The 20,222-nt window shown below is 41.7% G+C and overlaps 1 protein-coding gene across 1 annotated transcript; it reads left to right on the top strand.

Moving 5' to 3' along the window:
* Positions 1–1,232: 1,232 nt before the first annotated feature.
* Positions 1,233–13,031, top strand: IL7R (interleukin 7 receptor; the record flags this gene model as incomplete). Its single annotated transcript, XM_079548892.1, has 8 exons — positions 1,233–1,332; positions 5,741–5,879; positions 7,138–7,292; positions 8,034–8,188; positions 8,555–8,729; positions 9,161–9,251; positions 11,101–11,176; positions 12,537–13,031. 8 exons carry the CDS (start codon positions 1,233–1,235, stop codon positions 13,029–13,031), a joined length of 1,386 nt encoding a protein of 461 aa, XP_079405018.1.
* Between the last annotated feature and the right edge of the window lie 7,191 nt (positions 13,032–20,222).

Raw genomic sequence — 20,222 nt, 5'->3', positions numbered from 1 at the left:
ATCTTTTTTCTGCCTTTGCTTTGTCCAAAGCCTAAAAAAAAAATGTGAGATGTACCACTTTTGTTCTCAGAACTGGATTTTGCAGGATTAATCTTGTAAATAACCTTTTTTTCTTTTTTTTTTTTTTGTCAACATCGCCTTATTTGTCCTTAGAATCATAGAATCCTCAGTGTTGGAAGGGACCTTTAAAGGTCATCTGCAATGAACAGGAATATGCACAGCTAGATCACATTGCCCAGGGTCTGATCCAGCCTTACCCTGAAAGTCTTCAGGGATGGGACATCAACCACATCTTTGGGCAACCTGTTCCAGTGCCCCACCACCTTCACTGTAAAAGACTTTCCTTACATCCAACCTAAATCTATCCTCTTTGAGCTTGAAGCCATTCCCCCTTGTTCTATCACCACAGACCCTGAAGAAGAGTCTGTCCCGTTCTTTATTTTAGTTCCCCTTTAGATACTGAAAGGCCACTATCAGGTCACCACACAGCCTTCTCCTATCCAGGCTGAACAGCTCCACTTCTCTCAGCCTGTTCTCGTAGCAGAGGCGTTCCATTTGATGGATCAGTTTTGTCGTCCTCCTCTGGATGCACTCCAGCAGGTCTCTGTCTCTCCTGTACTGAGGATTTCACATCTGGATGCAGTACTCCAGGTGAGGCCTCATCAGCACAGAACAGAGGGCAGGATCCCCTCCCTCACCCTGCTGGCCATGCTTCTTTTGATGCAGCCCAGGATACGGTTGGCTTTCCAGGCTACAAGGGCACATTGCTGGCTTGTATGATGCCAACACTTAAGGAATAATTAATAGTAATTATAATTAGCATTTTATAGCTGGAAGATTTTTCTCTCTGGTACCTGTGTATCTCCACTGAAAGGAAAGAAGATATGAGGTCTGAACCATTTTCTCAGGAAAACCAGCAGCAAAAATCTCACTAGATCAAATAAGAACATGGTCCATGAAGCTTGCTCTTGACCCACTGGACTTCATCAGCATATTCAATGGGCCTGATACAGAAGGTCCTTAATTTTGAAATGGGAAATATATTTCAAAGTAAAAGCTCTGCAAATATCTTCTCTCTGGCTTCCTGCTCTCTGCCACTAGTCATCCTTGCCAGTATGTTTACATTTCCCTTGCCTGCGGTCTCTTTATCAAGCAATGGGTTTTTTGTTCTGCATCTAGTATAAAGTCAGTGAGTGAGGGTTTCACACACACACGTCCTGCACACATGCAGCATGCTCAGAATGACACGGACAAGTACAGTATTGAGCATTCTCATCTTGTTTCTTCATACCACTTTTGGGGAAAGTGGTTACACTTCAGGAGATGGTGATGGTGAGTCATTACATGTTCATCTCTGCACTCTTGTATGATCTTGAAAAGCTGAACTAAGAGCTCAAAAATGCAACTGCTGGGTTGAATATGTTAGTGTTTTAGCCTCCATTCTCTTTGTTTTAGTGCCAGTACTGGAAATGTATGCAGAGCTGAAGGATTATCTGTTTCATTCCCAAATCTTCTGTCCTTGCAATGTTCAAACTTGTATGAAATGACAGCCATATGCAGAAGCCATGCAAGATCAGACCTGTTAATCCTTTCTTGCTGCTTCTAGCATTTGTGTGAGGAGTTGCACCTATGAGTAGGGTGCTGCTTTACTCTTCTGCAGCCTAGGATCACTCTGAGTTGCCATCAGAGAAGGCTGAAGTCCTGGCTTCTCTTTCTCTTGCCAATTTCCTCCACAGAATCTTAATGCAACTCAAGAGTGACCTAACCTGTTTCACTGAAAAAGAAAAACTTTCTTCTTTTTCTTTAAACAATTGTGGAAGTTGTATGTAGGGATAGTCCTAGCCTTTGTCAGTGTAGTAGCTGAGACCAGGGGCTTCTCACAACCCATCACTAAGAATACTAATCCCTTATATGACAAAGAATTGAAAACTAACTCAAAAGTTTAAATTAAGCCTTACTGCAGGTTTAACTGTCTTATCTAGACAAGTGAAAGTTGATTAGAAGCATCACAATTGAAAAGCAAAACACAAAAAGTGATGATAAAATCCAGTCTTTAAATCTGCTATCCCTTTTCTCAAAAGGGATCTCAAAAGGATTTACAGATTCTCTATCAGCTCTGTTAAACGTTTTCTGATACGAACAAACAGCAGTGAAAGAGCTGATTGCATTTTTCTGAAAGTCATTGGCTGTCACTCAGTGCTAGCTATGGGACACCAGAATTTTATTGCGTGGAAACAAAAGTGTCTTCTGGTTATTAGGAAGGTGAACCTCCCATGGATTTAATGACAAGGAACATCTTGCTTGATTGTCATGTATAGTATAGCATTACTACATATGTGTGTGTATACAAAAATGTATTTTCTCATACAGACATAGATAGGGTATGCGTAGCAAATTTTTGAGTTAGAGGAAAACAGAAAAGAGCTCTGAATTGCAACTTTTCAAACTTGCTTGTTTCATTTCTGTTTATATTTTGTTTATACAATTTTCAGCTTCCTAGAGCCAGATTTTGCAAAAAGCTGCAGCAGGGAGAGGTCAGTGCCAGTGATTTATAGCTGATGTCACTGACATCCTCAGGGCTTCCCAACAGCAGAGGGGAGAAGACCTCTCCTTGATTTCATCACTAGCTTCCAGTAAACCATAACTAATATTTTGCTTAGAAATAAAGAGAAAGATGCTCAGAAAATTCCAGAATCAAATCAATCCTAAGTCCAGGTGACGGACTGTCTGCTGCCATCAGCACTAGAGATATCACATGGCTCTGTCCATGGAGATGGTCACTTCTTGACTTCACACACTCAGTCACTGAGCATGCAGGCACTTATCAGTGCCTTCAGTTCTACACATTGTGGTTAGTCATAGTGGCTTTGAAGCATAAAGCTGACACACAAGAATAGCCTCTGCTAGCACTCTTGGTAACGGCTTGTAAGATTCCTCCTGTGATTTGAACATATCAGCTGGATATTGGCCAAACCCAAGGGATGACCATTTCTGAAAAAATCAGTTTTTCTTGCACTGTAATAACTCTGTAACAAGTCCTGTCTTGATTTCTGTATTGCCAGGCTCAGATATCTGTCTGGTCTGGGTTTCTCAAAGAGAAAAAATTATTATCTTGTAAATTTTTAATTGTGTATTGAGTCCTTAGCAATGCGGTTTGTGTTGGAGTCATTGAAATTGTTTATGTAGTGGACACATTTGCATGCTGAGTTTCTGAGGGCTAGGGAAGGGGTATAACTGAGGTGATGCACATTTGTATCAAAAAGAATCACTCAGTCCTTGGAAAAAAAACACAGTAAAAGCATTTTGAAAGTCATATTTCATTCATAATCTTTATTTATTATATGTCTTATGATTAGGGTGTTCTTTCAATGAATAAGGAACCACATTATCAGTTATATGAAAGTTCAGAATGAAAAAGACAAGGTTAGTTTTCCTTCTGCTCAGCACCAAAGACTCTGTGTTGTTTAAACATTTACAGTCAGACTGACAGAGATTGGCTTAAAATTTCTGTCAGTTTTCAGCAAAACTGTAGCAGATAGATGAGAATATCAGTCTGATATGCTGTGTTTGAAAATATTTATCTGTTTTGTGTATTTATATGAAGTGTGGTATATGTGATTTTTATATTCAGAAAATACCCAGCAGCATCTCTCTGCTATATTAAAGTAAGATCCATTTTTGTAGCTACATGTCTGCCCAGACCTCTCAGAGCTCTGTCTGTCAAGACTTTCCCTGCATGAAGCTGCTGCAGGGCTTGCTCTGAAGGTGCACGAACTTTTGTGTCTCTCTTAAATGCGGTAGTCAAAGAGGGTGGCCCTCTGCCTACACTGTCTAAGCTGCACAGAGTGTTTCCTCAAACATGCAGTGCAGGTGGAAGATGTCCTATGTCAACATCTTTCATCTTTTTTTTTACCAACTCCCTATGGGACAGGTGACACCAGACCTGCAGTGAGAAGGCAAGTCCTGGAACAGCTTCTTAGCACCAGCTGCTTCCAGTGGCAAACAGCCACTTTTAGCTTGGGAGATAGATCAGAGAAGCATCAGATGTTCTCATCCCTCCTGCTCACCAACACAGGTGCTAGTGGCAGCAGCTCACTTCTCAGTCCTGCACTGCTTTTGCCTATTTTTCTGGATTCCTGAATGATTTTTAAATCATTCCCTTATTCCAAATGCATATAAGGGGAGGGATATTCCATTGGAAATGTTTCCATGGGCGTTTCCCCATACTGTAAATACAAATACGTGAATCACTGATATCCCTGGAGAAGTCCAAGTTTTCTTCACACTGAAAGAGATGGCATGGAACGGGCACTTTGGAGAAGTGGGAAGTAGAGGGCCAAGAAAAGAACTGGAAGTAGTCCCTGGACATGGAAATATGTTAGAATATTATCACAGCTATGCTGAAACCCTGGTGGAAGGGATAGAGGCATTCCTGCCTTGACAATCCATTTAAGGGCTTGTAATAACTTCTTCATTGTCTGCTTGGCTACAGCATGTGGTATTTCATGAAATCAGGTTAAATTGGCAGGTGTGCCAGGGAGAAGTCCTCTCAGAAACATCAGCTTTTGTTTCACTGACATCATATATGCCAAGTGTAGGACATGAGACGTATGCTGTTAGTCAAATCATGATTGTTTTATGAGTCATCAAAGCAAATTTGCAGGAAGGCACATGTTCTGGCTGAATGTCTGAGCTTTCCCTCCTCAGTCCAAGTCTGTGACATTTAAGAAGACTCTACAGTACAGTCAAAACGTGCTGTGGTGCTTAATTGCTTCGTGACACAGTACTTTTGTTTTCCTAAAAACTCTCATATAATTCCCCAGGATTTTCAGGAACGGTGGGACTGAGCATGGACAGGGCAGAATCAGGAGGAGGCTGCTGGGTGCAGGCACAGTGCTGGCAGTTGTGTGCCTCCTCTGCTGTGGGGCTTTTGCTTCAATGCTATGAGTGTCTCATATACTTCCAGGTTGTTCTGCACTGAAATTCTCGTACAAATAAGTTCTGTTAAAACTAGTCTGTGCTTATAAGCAGATATTAGCCTTGAACATCAGCCCCAGACACCTTTGGCAGCAGCTCTACAGTATATTTCCCCAGTGCTTATTTCTGTGCTGTTTATTTTTGAAGGAGTTTTGGTCCTTGTGTATGACTCCTCTTTTGTGCCTAAGGATGGCAGCATTTTGTGGTTCCTAATAAAAAACATGTTTGAGATAGTTCTGAGATGATTTTCGGGTGGAGAAAGTCCCAATTTTACTTGGTATGAAGATCATCCGCAACTTTTACAGTGACAATGCCCCATACCTAGCTCAAGTTTTGGGGGAATTAGGAGGTAAAGTGGACAAGATATTTTCTCCGTTTTCATAAAAAGACAGGACTGTTCACAGAGATTTCAAGGACAGCAATGCTGTCCCCCTTTGCTCATAAGTAACAGAATAGAACAGGCATAGGTTACACCAAACTGTGATGAAGTGTTGCTTGATGGTTTACAGACTGGAGATGCCATATGTACCTCAGTGCGTACCAAGTGGACAAGTTTCATTGGCATGCACAGGGAGCAATCATGGAAGATGCAAGTGTCCTTTAATTTAATTTTGAGCAAGCTTTCTTTGCTTCTTACAGAACAGACAGGCTGATCTTCTTCCTTTCATGCAACCACATAAAGAAGCAATCTTCTTTACAATGAAGCAGCAAATTGAATTCATATACCGTTTGCTTCAGTAACATCCTATTAATCTCTCTTTAGGGACCTTCGGAGATGATGAACCTGATAATTTGGACATTGACTGTTTCAGCCAGCTGGAATTTAAGGATTCCTATAGCAGCTTGACCTGCAATTTCACAGAGCTGCCTCCTCACAATACCAACTATACCTTGGCTGTGTGGTAAGTGCTCTCAGTCTGTCCTTTGGTAAACTTCTGGGAAATATAAGAACCTGTGAGTCACACTGCCAAATGTTGGGAAACAGGAGCAGAAAAACATAGTTTAGTTTGAGTGCTTCACCAAATTGAAATGCTATATTTAGTGAAGAAGAGCTCACTGAAACAGAATCTAACCCTGGCAAGAAAAAAGTCAACTGAAGGATCTGTAAAGGGCATTATGACATCTCCGGAACTCCTCATCTTCCACCCATTGCTCTGAAATATTTGTAATTTCTGGTGAAGCTGAGCGTGAAATGAAAGTATTTTTTCCTTTATGTTAAATGATATTAAAAAAAAAAAAAAAAAAAAAAAAAAAAAGAATTCTGATTTTCTACTGGAAATATCATTATCTATGTCAAGACAAAATTAAAATTAAGCAACTGTCTTTGCACACATGCAAAACAACCATAATGAAATCAGTATACAAAAACAGGAGAGTTACCAAACACATCAGTCATTCTCACTTGCAGCTGTGGCCATGAAGCTCTTGCACCTTATTTTTTAACTGATACACCTAGATGATGAAGTTCAGATTTTGTTTCTGCAGCATATTTCTGCTTTCTCTCTGTCTGATACTCCTGAAACTAAATGTACTATGGCTGCAAGCAAAAGTCGATTTTCCTTCTCTTTTGCACCTTACTATTCTAATCATTACTTTTTCTTTTCTCCTCCTACCTAGTTTATTTTTCTGTTGTCATGCATTTTACTCAGGATTTTGTCTGAGGTTTTATGGCAGTCCACAAACACAAGAGGTGCACAGATGGAAGAACAAGCAGACACATTTCAACTTCTGAAACAATACCATGAGAACCTCATGGACGAGCTGACCACTGATATAATGCCAATTTGGTCAACAGGAAATTCCTCATTACCATCAGAGAGTATCCATACATATAACTTAATATTTAAATATGGCAGCAGTAAGATCATTTAAAAAGATATATTAACACATTCATCTCCAATTAATAATTACTGTTTTGAACTGATTTTTTCTTGGAGAACTCCGGGACTCTCACTGTGACTCATATCACTTGATTGTTATGCTCAAATACCATGAGGAAAAGCATTATCTATCTTTCAATCTCCTTATCTGCATGATATTTTTTCTTACTTAATATGGTGTCACACTTCATTTTATTTGAAATTAGCAACAAGGATTTTTCCCATACAATTTTACAATAAGACTGAGAAGAAACTAATATTGTATTGCTTTGGCCAACAGTACCAAGGAAGACAGCAGTTACCTGTGTTTCAATATGGAGAAACAGGAAGATGTTTATTTTTTACAGTTCACCGACATACTCTCAAATAAAGACATTTGTGTGGAATATGAGATAAAGAGAAGGGTCTGCAGGAGTCTGATTGTAACTGACATTGGTAAGGCACTGAGCATTTTGGACATTATTAGTGTATGCTCATTAGTGGAAGGAAATAAGTTTGTTCAGGGCAAACTTAAATGTCAAGGAAGGGATGAGGTCTGGATTTGGGTATTGATAGTGTGTGATGCTTCAAAGCCTAACATGATTAACACCCATTCAAAACGTGCATCTGAATTCTGGCTGTTAATAGCCCAGAACTGGATGTAGATTAAATTATTATGCAGTTGGTCAAAGCAGCTAATCCTGGTCCTGGGTGTATTACTAAGCAGGAACATTTTATTCATCTCTTACTAGGACTTGCACAGTATCAGGGCTTATTAGTTCAATTCTATATTGAGCTCAGCAGCAATTAGAAGTCCCACACAGTGACCACAGAGTTGAAAGATCTCATTTTTTCAAGCTTTGCATTTTGGTGGAGCCTGTGGTGCCAGTGGTGCTGATGGGGCACTAAGAGCCCAAGAATGATCACATCAAAGCCACAGTTGGTACATGTCTAAACTCAGGAACTGCTTTCCAAGAATAAATGTGACATGCCACATTCTTAAGCTGTGCTTGGCCCAACCCTGATTCATCTGGTCATCATTAAGTCCCTTTTGGGACCAAGGTGTAATGCTGAGCTGACCTAAACACAAAGTTCACCCAGCTCAGGGCAACCTTTACTCTCAACCTACATAGTTATCCTTAATGGATTTTAACTTGAAAATGACTCCATGATATCTTGGTTTGTTATTATTTGCAGTCAAGCCTGAGGTACCATTTGACATAAACATAACGTACCAAAAGGAGGCAAATGAATATCTCGTTCATTATAGTACACCACACTCACGGAAGAAATATTTAAAGGATAAATTAATACACCAGATAGCCTACCGGCAGGAAGAAAACAATTGGAAGGTAATTATATATTGTTAAGATTACCTAATTTCTGAAATTAAATTTTTTCATGTAAATATCAGTATCATGCAAAAACTCTCAGATCTGCCTTTCTCAGTTTTCCAGCTGACACTTGGAAAGGAGCAATATTTGGCATTCTGATAGTCAAAGCAATTCATGGTTAACAGTGTTCTTGTCTGTTCTTCTCTGGGCTACAGAGTTTTCATTCATTTGTACTTGGGCTTTGCCATGGAAATAGAAGACATAACATCGTGAAGAAACAGTGTGAAGCTCATTACCAACAGTGTAATAGTAATAATGTTTGCTTTGGTGGTTCTGCTCTTATCTTCTATGCCTATTAGTAATTGCATTTTTTTATGTGTTTAGACCATAGAATCACCATACCTACAGATAAAGTTACTTGGAAAAAACCTCGAAACGGATGCATTGTATGAGGTGAAAGTACGTTCTCAGCCCAATGGAGATTACTTTAAGGGCATGTGGAGCGAGTGGAGCACTTCGAAGAGATTCAGGACCACAGGAGAGTACTCCACAGAGAGCTGTACGAGCAAAAACCATTTTGGTCCAAGACAGCTAAGGGGTTCTCAGGCCACAGACTAGTTTTTCCTGGCAGCAGTAGTGATGAAAGCATGGGGAGGGATGAATTAGTGCCCATAGCAGTTCCAGCCCTTGGCAGCACCTAGACACAGTGTAAGCTGGGAATCATATCAGTGCTGCCATAAGGACACAGCAGAGCACATGGTGCTTCAGTACAGCTGGGAACCAGCCTGAAGCTCAGCTAAGACTGGAGTCATGGCTACCCAATATCACTTTCGTGGAGTCAGTGAAATGCACCATTGCTCCAGACCAGTGGTAAGAAGGTACAGTGCTGAGCATTCATCCCTAATAGATTGTCTGAGGTGGCATTACAATTAGAGTGGCTAGCAGTGAGGCATATATATGCACTGACAGATGTTCTGTGTTTGCCTTTAGATAGCAGCATGTTCATGATTATACTCTCCGTCCCAGGATTCATTCTGTCAGTTGTCATGATTGTTCTGATCCTAACATTTTGGGAAAGCAGGTAATGGTAACCTGGATCTTTTCATATGAGAAAGAAAGTTGCTAGCCAATCCTGTTCTGACAGTTCTATTGCTTTCCCTGCTGTACCTGTGAACTATTCTCTTCCCATTTCTGAGCCTCTGTACCATGCCAAAAGCAAAGAGTAGAAGAGAGAAACGCGCGAAGCAGTACTGGCAGGCAATAGTTGCCCTACTGCACCTCTGCTTCAATCAGACGTTAATCGTGAACTTGAAATACTGAGACCCTCAAGGATCTGAAGCCACCATGAGACATTTACATAGTCAGTGTCTCACTGGAGGCATATTTGACTCAAGAGCCTCAAGCAAGATGCAGAAAAGAAAGCAAACTGTGGGTTTTAGTAAAGTTCTGAGAGGTATGGAAACTGCATAGTGGGGAGGTTGCCTCTTTTTCTGTCACAGTCTGAGTCAGCAGGACTCTGCTTTTGGAAGTGGGGGGCATTGCTCTCTGCAGCAAGGACTTGATGTCAGCTATGAACCCAGCTGGGTCCACATTCATTTGTGTGGCAAAACTGCACAAAATCCCTGGCTTTTTTTGTATATATTGGCTACCAATAGTAGATAAGTACCTGTTAGTAGACAAATTTAAGAAAATAAACACATGCATGGATAATCTGGTAGAAATGGAATCTAAATGAAAAACTCCCAAAACACAGGAGATGGACATCCAGCAAGGTGAAGGCCCAGGGCTGCATGGAAGCACTCAGCCTCTGCCCGTGGCAGTTCTGCTGACATCTTCAGGGATGTCTGCATGTGAACCACTCTATTGGGGACAATATTTGAGCTGTGCTAACTACTGAGTTGCACATGGGGATTGCCTTCCCATGTGTTTGGGTGGCATCAGTTAATGCATGTCAAGAATACTTTTAATTATTATACATTTTAGACACCTGAATTGTCTGCCAGGGCATACTCTCTGGTGCTGTTTAATTTACAATCACGGATGTAGCTTGAGATTTCTAGCTCTTGCTCTTCAGTGTTACTGAGCACCTGTAGTTCTCCAACTTTGCTGGAAGTTCTGCATGTATAAAACTGCTGAAAAAAGCAGGTGTTGAATCTTTTTATATTTATTTTATTATTATTATTATTATTATTATTATTATTTATTTGTATTTGTTTGTTTTTATATTTTTGTATATTTGCACACATACGCAAATACCCATATGAAGAGGAATATAGATTTGTACGTCTGTGATATTATAATGTTGCTGAGACAGTGCTGATATATTTGGCTATACTTATATTACTGCAATCTTGATTTTCAGGCAGGCTGTGTTGCTTGGATGTATCATGGCTAAGGGTTTCCACAGCACCACAGCATGAGAACTTTGCTAGAAGTAAGAAGAGATCTATGGGACAAAGCTGTACCACAGATACCTGAAGCACAGGAAAATGACTATGGGTTAGGAAAATACGCAATTCTTTGGTTAATGTGAATATGCAGAGGCAAATTTCTGCAAATTTGCACTTTAACCACAGCCTCTTTCTTTCACTTACAGAAAATGGTACAGAAAAGCCCAGTTAACGCAACTAGATGCAAATGAGATCTTTGCCAGCACTATTTGCTGCTTTCCCAGTACTTGATGAAATGTCTTTCTTTAACCGAGACAGTCTGTGCTCTCAAAAGAATAGTGACTTTTAGGTGACCTTTATATCTCCTCTTCTCTTGTCTTTGCTTTTTTTTTCTGGAACCTCTCTCAGTCATTATTGTGGGTAATGCAAGCCACTCCTAAGGCTTTGTGAGAATTAGTACAAATAACACAATGTGAACATCTCAACGCATCTCATTTTTGCTGCTGTTGAACACCATGATGTCTACTGTTGCTCTTTCAGGATCAAGCCTGTTGTGTGGCCAAACCTTCCTGATCATAAAATAACTCTGGAGCGACTGTGTAAAAAGCCAAAAAATGTATGTATTTCTACTGTCTTTTTCACTTGATTACAGATTACCGGAAACAAAATTTATACTCATGACAGAAGGAACATGCCTTTGCTGCACAACCAATCCACCTTTCAGAAATGACTACATTCCACACGAGAGCTAATATTTGTACAGGCAGATGCTAGTGAAAGGTATAGATATAACAGACAATTCAACTAGAGCCTGAGTTTTGGATTGTGCAAAACAACTATAGAGGGCTGAAGAACTTGATATGTGAAGAACAGTTGAAGCAATTGGATTTTTTTGTGGGAAAGAGAATGCTGGAGTGCTAATCACAGTCTACTGATAACTAAATGGTAGGAAGCAGTGAGATGCTCTCTTCACAAGAATCCATGGTAACAGGACAAGAAGTAACAGGTCACTGCTTCAGGGAGAAATTCATCTGGATATAAGAAAAGAATCCTTTGCTATGAAAACAATTAAATCTAGTAGATTGCACAGAGAAGAACTAGAATATTCCTTACTGGAAACACTTGAGTCTTGGCTTGACAGGGACCTGAAAAGCCCAGTTTAAGGTCCCCTTTTGGCACAAGGTCAAACCAGGTGTATTTCTGTGGTCCTCTCGCCCTGTGGCATTTTAGTACTATTATGAAACTGGTCGTGGAGCTGGATGGGAGTCACTTTGCCAACTTCAGACATCCCTGGTGATATCCATGTACTCTTACATGGCCAATAGCATTGCTCATAGACCATGGAGCACATCAGCGCTTCTTTTCCAGATAAAAACCTGGTGGTTAAATGATACAAACTATAACAGTTAGAATTAGTTGATTGCCTATTATATCTAGGTTTTTTTTTTTTTTTTTTTTTTTGTTTTGTTTTGTTTTGTTTTTGTTTTTTACTAAGGAACTCATCTGCTCTGTCCTTTCAGCACTCTAGCTGGTGATTTACTAGCAAGTTCTTAATTTTTAGACTCTCCCATCCTTTGTGCTTCCTAGTGCAAAATGTATTTAAAAAAATGGTAACATTTAATTTATCACATTGCTAAATTAGGAAGATAAAGCTGAAAGGAACAACCAGGTTCAGCACCTTCATTCCTGTGAAATAGCCGGTGTGCAACGGATAAGTGGTTCCAAAAAGTCTACCACATTGTCCAATGATGCTACCAGCAGGAGATCACAGAATAGATTCAGATTAGCATACAAAAAGTTATTAAGTGGTGTTGTAGTTAATTCTCTGCTAACCTACCTTTTAGTCTGTTCAGGGTTACATTCAGAATTAAAGAAATAACAAACACCCTTGTAAAATCAGACAGACTCTTGAAGCATCTTTTCTGTTATGCAGAGGGCTACTGTTAACTGAACATGCTGTTCCTTTTGCCATGCAGAATTTTGATATAAGCTTTAACCCAGAGAGTTTCGGTTATGTTTTTATCCATGAAGTGGATGGCATTCAAGCAAAAGCCGAACAGGAAAATTTTCTGCAGCCACCATCCACTCCAGAGACTGATATTTCACCAAAGCTTAGGAGTGGATCAGACCTGAAGCGAAGCCCTGCAAGGACTGACAAAAGCAGCCTGAACCTGTCTATGAATTACGGAGGTATCTGGTCTGCAGAGGCTCTTCATGGACTCCTTGGTAGCAGCCAGTCTACAGACACTGCTGTCACCTGCAGCTCTGGCTTGTATGAGGTGTGCCACAGCAGCAGGGTGCCTCTGTGTGATAACGGCTTTCACCTTCCTTCTGCTCCTGCCTTGGATCCTCCTGGACAACCTGGACCAGAGTCCCAGAATGGCAACATGGTGCCACCTAACACTGAATTGAAGGCACCAAGCGATGAAGAAGCCTATGTCACCATGTCTAGCTTTTACAAAAATCAGTAGGCCTTACAGATATCACGAAACACTGCCTTTTCCCTAGAACAAGCAGGATACTGAAGCTCTCTATTTTGTTCTCCTGTGTTCTGTCTCATCTAGTTCTCATCTCCACACACCCTGCTCACAATGCAATGCTGTATGAAGATGAGTGGGTTCTGCCTTTCTTTGAGTGGCCTAACTTCTGCCCTCTGTGTCCCAGCAGAAATCTCCACTGCAGAAAAAACGAAATTTAATTTAAACTGACTTCAGATCTGATAAATCCAGAGCAATGACACTGCACCCCTAGACAAGAACAACAGCATATCTAAGAGATGTGAAGCCTTCTGTTAATGCCTAAACAAGAAATATGGCAACAAGTTCAAGTGAAACTGATCTGATCTTTCTCACACTAGACCAAGAGTAACTCCTTTGCAGTTGGTGAAGTCCAGAAGTTTGCAAAACTTATGGACAGTGACAGTAAATGAGAGTTGCTATCAAGCATTAGTTACCTGGGGATTCAGAAGACTGACCGCTGCAAAGGTAGTTGACTGAGCCCCCAGGAAAAAGCACATGGAATCACTTTTGGAAGATGTCTTCTCAGACTGATTTTTTTGAAGGATGAAAACAGCACAAAACCGAATATACCACTGTCTTTGCTATTGGTATAAACATACCCTAGAGCTAAAATCAGGATCTATACATATTTCTGCTACAGTCATGTATTAAAGACCTTCAGTATCTCCTGTTGTGTATTTGCAATTTTTAGCTAACAAAACAAAACCAATTAAAAGCAAAGTCCTATTTCTTTGTGTAACTGAATTGGGGCTATAAAATGCATGTTGCTTTCTTTTTCTGAAGCTCTTGTGCAAGCATTAATGCAGCATGCAAGTACTTTCCAGGACAGAAGGGATGTTCAGGCAATGTTTGCTCTCTAGAATTATCACGAGTGGCTGTGTCTGCGTAAGAATACTTTCAATTGGGCCAGGTAGTTTTTTTATGTGGTGTCTGGCCTAGGAATATGAATGGAACATCACAAATCTTGCCACTGATCCAAAGACCTGTATTTCAAAAACAGAAGCTTGTAAATTGCCTGGAGGTAATGTAGTTTTAATGTTACGACCCAGGAAGGCACACCGTCCCTCCCCATTTGTCCTTCTGGACTCTGTGCTCATTTCTGAGGGACTTCCCATGTGCTGCCACCGAGAGGACTGAGCCACTCCACTGTCCTTGTGGAACACTGCACACTGCGGAGCACAAACTTGGAGACAAAGCTGCTACAGACACGTGGCTGCATGATAGCCCAGCAGCGTGGCCATGGGAAATCCAAGCCGCCTTGCTGTGCTCTGGGATTGAGGTTCACCAGACTGTGAAGTGCCAGCTCCTCTAGCTGCTTGAAATGACATGCCTATGTTCCCGGAGTATAAGGGCAAAAAGAGTCATCCCTCATCCTCAAAGCTACCCAGACATTTTCCAACTGCTAATAACCACTGAGAAGCTGTTATATTTGACATAGTCTGCTGGAGAAAACCAATGCTTCCAGGACAGCTGTCTGCCACCCCCAGGTCTCTGCATGCACAATAGCATGGGGTTTGGCTCATGGAAGTGCAGTGACATTTGCAGAATTTTTTATTGCTGGGTCTCACCAAATTACACATTTATTAATACAGTAAAACAAGGTGAAAGCCCTGGACATTCATTTGCTTTATAATGCTTGTTTTGCATTAAAATAAATAGCTGCTGGTAATGCTCACACTGTGCAGACTTGCACAGTGCAACTGTAGAGAGAATGTGCTGGAAATATATCCTCTTCCAGTAACACAGTGACAAACAGAGGGGATATCCAGTACAGTATGTGCTGTGCTTGTTCTGAACTCAAACCTACGTTTTTAATGAATAAAATACCCATACCTATTTGCACTATTTACACAGTAAGTGACCCACATGTAACAGCCTTCCTGTTTGTCCAGAAAGGTACACTGCTTTTTAATACAGAAAGAGTGCTAGCAACTTGGTGTATATTTGCTTTATCTGCTGAAATTGTTGTATTTTTCCAATGCAGTAGTCATATTTTTTGCATAGCTGCTAATGTTTAAATATTCATTCTGTTCCTCATGTCTTATTTTATTTAATTAGATAACTTGTAACCTTGGATTTATAACATCCTTACTGTATTAAAAGGACATCGCTATTTGCATGACATACTCATGTTGTTTTCAGTCTCCCTAAACATATCTTGCTCTATCAGCACTGAAATTAGAACAATTCCATGGGCTCTGTCCAGCTTCAGCCAGGAAAAATCCCAAATAATTCTGGATAGCTCAGAAGTGTCAAAGTGTGGAAGTAGTGCTTTATGGCTGCAGCCCCTCTGCCAGGGGCTCACAGCTGCTCTGAAAGCTAGAAGCATTGACCAAATCCCTGTGTGCAGCTGCAAGTCCTCACCAATAGCAACAGCAAAAGCAAAAACCCTCAGGTTTGTGATGGCGTGGGTGTGTGTACATTAAAGCAGAGTCTCATGTAGGTTGCATCCTCAGAGATGCTTCAGTTATGCTGCTGAATGCTGATAAATATGCAGCCAATAAAAACAAAGCAGTCTTTTGTCAGCACATTCATTGCACTATGGCTTTTTCTCATAAACGTTATAAGCTAATTCATGTCAAATACGTCGGTTACTTTATTCCAGATATGCATCTGGGTAGATGATGAAACAGAGAGTATTTTCAGGGATGAGCACAGCCAAATCAAGGGAGGTTTAGGGTTAGCAGTAAGGTTTGCAAAGGACCCTGTCTCTCAGAAACAGCAGTGAAAACCTGAACCGCATCCATAGAATCACAGAATCACAAAATGGCAAAAGTTGGAAGGGATGTTAAAGCCCACCTGTTTCCAAATCCCGCTGCAAGCAGGGCTGCCCCCCACCAGCTCAGGCTGCCCAGGCCCTCATCCAGCTGAGCCTTGAGCACCTCCAGGGATGGGGCACTACAGCTCTCTGAGCAGCAATATCAGTGCCTCATCACCCTCTGAGTAAACAACTTCTTCCTAATAGCTAATCTAAATCTCCCTTCTTTCAATTTAAAGCCATTCCCCCTTGTCCTATCACCATTAGACCAGGTAAGAAGTCAGTCCCTTTCAGCTTATAAGCTCCTTTCAAGTACTAGAAGGCTATTATCAGGCCTCCCCAAAACCTTATCCAGGCTGAACAAGCCCTGCTCCCTCATCCTGTCTTCATAGCAGAAATGCTCCAGTCTTCTGAGCATCTTTGTGACCCTCCTCTGAACCCACTCTAACTTCTGCCCAGTCAGTAACAACAGCCTGGTCACTGCAGCAGTCCTGCCAGGCTGAGCTCACAGCAGCCCTGAGTCCCTCCAGGAGAATGCTGCATGGGGATTAGCTCCCTCTGCAGCACGCAGAGACCAGCAGCTCTCCCTCAGATTTGACAGTGGTCTGAACAGTGGGATATGAATCTCTTGAAAAAATCAGTCACTGGCTATTTTGCTGGTTCTGGGTCATGATAAAATAGCAGTCCCATTTTCAGTATTCCTGAACATCACATGCTATTCTACAGTCATTGAGGTAAATATGTGTATAAAATTGCTCACTAACTTACAGAGTTTTTCTAGGAGAAAAAAAGAGAAATACAACTAAGCACTATACGAGATGCACCACCCATACTCTTGGTCTACAGACAGCTTGTAGATACGCAATGTATATGTGAAAGTCAGGTCTGAGTGATTTCCTTACTTTACAAGACAGTATTTCCCCCTATTGCTGTTCCCAGGTCCATGTCAACACCTGCATACCATCCGGCTCCTCTTTCACATCCTGCATGCCCCCTTCTCAAAAGCACAACCTTTCTCACCCATGTCTTCTACATCCTGCGCTTGAACTCAGCTGCACACACTGTCTGCAGAGAGCCAGACTACCCCGTACTGTCTGTCGGGGGCTGACAGCTGCTGTGTGTTGGAGCACTGGGCACCCCAGCTCCAAGTTCTTCCTGGGCTGATGGTATGGCGCAGCCACTCTCATTTCTATCCTCATCTTTCCACAGCTTCTTTGCATAATGCAAACAACTTCTAAGAGCACACAGATTATCACCCCTGAAATAAAATGTCTTTTGTCAGTTCTAACAGAATTGCAGCCTAATCTTAATGAAGAAAAAAACGTTAATTATCTCTCAAGATGGTATTTGTTCTCTGCTGTTTTTGTTTACCAGATCTCTTCCACTTGTACATGTTCTTTGAAAATGACAATGAAGTGCAGGAAAATGTGACTTGTAGGGTTGTAACAGACCAACTAGGGGCTGACCAAGAGGAAGTAGGGGGACTGACTGCTCTGCTCCTCCTGGGCTAAGAATGGGCATGCATTGCCTGCATTTACACTGTGACCCTGTGGTGCAGTGGTGAGAAGGGCCGTACTCACTATTCTTCTAGCTTGAGCCAGTTATCAATTTGTTATGAGTTTATGAAGCTATCTTTTCAAACCCGCTAATGTGTAAAATAAAGGACACGCTATCTCTGTGAAAGCATTATTTTACGGTCAGAGAGTTCCGTGTTACTGTGATCACAAAGAATCCTGAATTAGCACTGCTGTGTCTAAGAGGATGTTTGCAAAATAAATTGAATATGTCAACACTCAGGAAAACAAGTGCTGATGCTGGGGAACACAGGTGGCCTTTTACACAAAGCTAGTCCTTCTCTGATAAGTGCCACTTGTTGACAGATGGAACCACAGGGATATGTATGGGACACTGCTGGTGCCACCACTTCATGCTGCTCACAAATTCTTTTCAGACCAGAAGGAGGAAAAAGCACAACAAACAGAGAAGAGTTTCACCTCTTTATAGTCTCCGCTTCCCAATAGGTTGAGGCAAATGGAATAAAAAGTCAGTTTCCATTGTTAAAACAATGTAGGCACTGCTGTCCACAGAGGCACTCACTCCAGAGGAGTAGCTCTTCATCTTTCGTAACCTAGGAACGAGAAAAGCAGAGTTTAGAATGCACGATGGCTCTAGACTGCAGCCCGCAGGTGTTTGTGTAGCACATGCCCTTTTCTTTTTTCTTTTTTTTCTTTTTTTCTTTTTTTTTTAGCTGTTTTCACAGAATTCTGATGTTTGGTCAGACTGTCCTGACCTAACATCAGGTTGCACTCCTCAGCAAGCTCTCACAGTGCACCTACGCCAGTGACTCTGATGCAGAGGTGGATTGAGCTTCCTGTGTTCAGAGAAAAACTGCTGGAAAAATGAATCTAAGAAAGGTATTCTGACTATAGCTAAATAGTGACAGCACAGTTTGGGTGCTGTGATGAAACTGTTATTCCAACACTAGCACCATCACCAGATGAATGTAAAAAGCCCCTAAGGGCAGTCAAGCAAGTGAAAATGAGAACCAAAGAAAAAGTGCATTGGTAGGGCTACAGGAAAAAACCTGTGCTATAGGGTCAGACCTTGTTCTGGAAGAGCTCATATCATAGGAAAAGCCACAGAAAGTGGGCATCTGGCAATGGCATCAGGCTTTCTGCTCTACCGTGTGCAGATGAACGTGCTACTGCTGCTGCTCCTGGCATAGATCTGGGCATGCCCAGCTGAAATCACTGGTCTCACGTCAGCAGGGTGGCACAGCTCTGTTCTGCCCTCTGTTGCTGCACAGTTGCTGCCATGATGGCTTTCATAGAGCAGTGTGAGCAGCTGGTTTCATCTGCATCAGCCTCAGCCATTTCCATCTGTTTCTGCAACTCTGTGCAGTGCACCAACAATGCCAGCCAGCTCTGCCAGTGCAATCAGTGGCCATATATGTGTATATGTGCTAAGTAAGCATACTGTGTTCTGGTTGCCTAAACCAGAAACTCATGCTGAGGGAGGGAAATGTGAGCCAAACAGCTGTGGATCAGAGCGAGCCAAAAAGCTCCCCTCCAGGAACAAAAACACAAAGCCACTAAACCACACTGGGGCAAAACCAACATTAAGGCATGAGTGAACAGGCAAGCACAGCCTCAGCCTAGGAAGGACGAAAGGGAGAGTGTGAGCCTTGTATTGGCCTGCAAGGTCATGAAGATGCTCTGATAGCTCAGGCAGAAGAGACCAGGAGGAGCAGACAACACTTTTGCAGCAAGGCTGGAGCCAAAATCATCACTTCTGGTGTTGCCCTTCAGCCATGCAGGCTCAGATGTTCCTATGGTTTATACCATCCTGTTTAGCATTGGTTGCACAATCAGAAAGAAGAAATAAAATGTTCAAGTACCAACCGAGATCTGACAATCTTGATGGCAGCGCCTGATATGGTCGCGTGCATTGCCACCTATCTCCTAACATCTGCTGGGTGCACCGTGCAGCCCTGGGCTGGCAGGACAGCCTGTATGCATCTGTATCTGCAGCATACGTACCCAGCACACAGCAACCTGCAGCTGAGCAAATCAGGAAAGCCACATGGGCATTCTCCTGAAGTTGCTGAGGAATGTGCCCTGTGGGTGATGAGCAGGGAGGTGGGAGAGCAGAGTCAGATGCTACAAAAAAGCATCACTATTCTGAGCTCAGCTCAAAATCCTCCTTCCACCAAATCCTCCTTTCTTGATAAGTAATTTCAATTTGGGATGAAGGGGTTAATATAGGGAAGAGAAGCAGGCTGGGAGTAATGGTTATTCAGATTTAAACTTCCATTACCCCCAATTAAATGTCAGCTCAACAAATCACAGTTGAGTCTGAAACCGCAAGCTAGCAGGTCAGGAGGAAATAATGCCTTTATTTTGTGATGGCCGCAGTCTGTTAACATTACTTTCTTTTCATTTGAAACAGAAGATAGCTAACATGACACAATGCCCTGTTCTGGAGCCAATTAATAAATGAAAATGAAACAGATTGCACATAAGCTGCCAGGATGTGTAAAGCCTCTATTTCACTGCAAGTTTATTTTTCATACAAGATATACTGGCACCTCAGTAGCGTTCCAGTAAGTAACGACTCTTCATATGGTTAATGTCAGTCACAAAGAGACACTTTACACAAGGTAACAGCATTAGCTAGCATACAGATATCTGGAGGCTTGCAGATCACAGAAAACAATTGAGTTTGCACAGCCCTTAGTCAGGAGCTGCAAACTGCTGTGGCTTCTACTGAGGTAATGGCTAAAAAAAAACACAATCAGAGCTTGCACAGAACCAGAGCACTCAGGGCTGCAGTAGCCGAACTTCTAGCAATCTAGACTAAGTATGAGCAGAGACTTTTCATTCAGA

This window comes from Tetrao urogallus (assembly GCF_951394365.1).
Source record: "Tetrao urogallus genome assembly, chromosome: Z".
Lineage (NCBI taxonomy): Eukaryota > Metazoa > Chordata > Aves > Galliformes > Phasianidae > Tetrao > Tetrao urogallus.
This window is presented reverse-complemented; position numbering and strand designations above follow the sequence as displayed.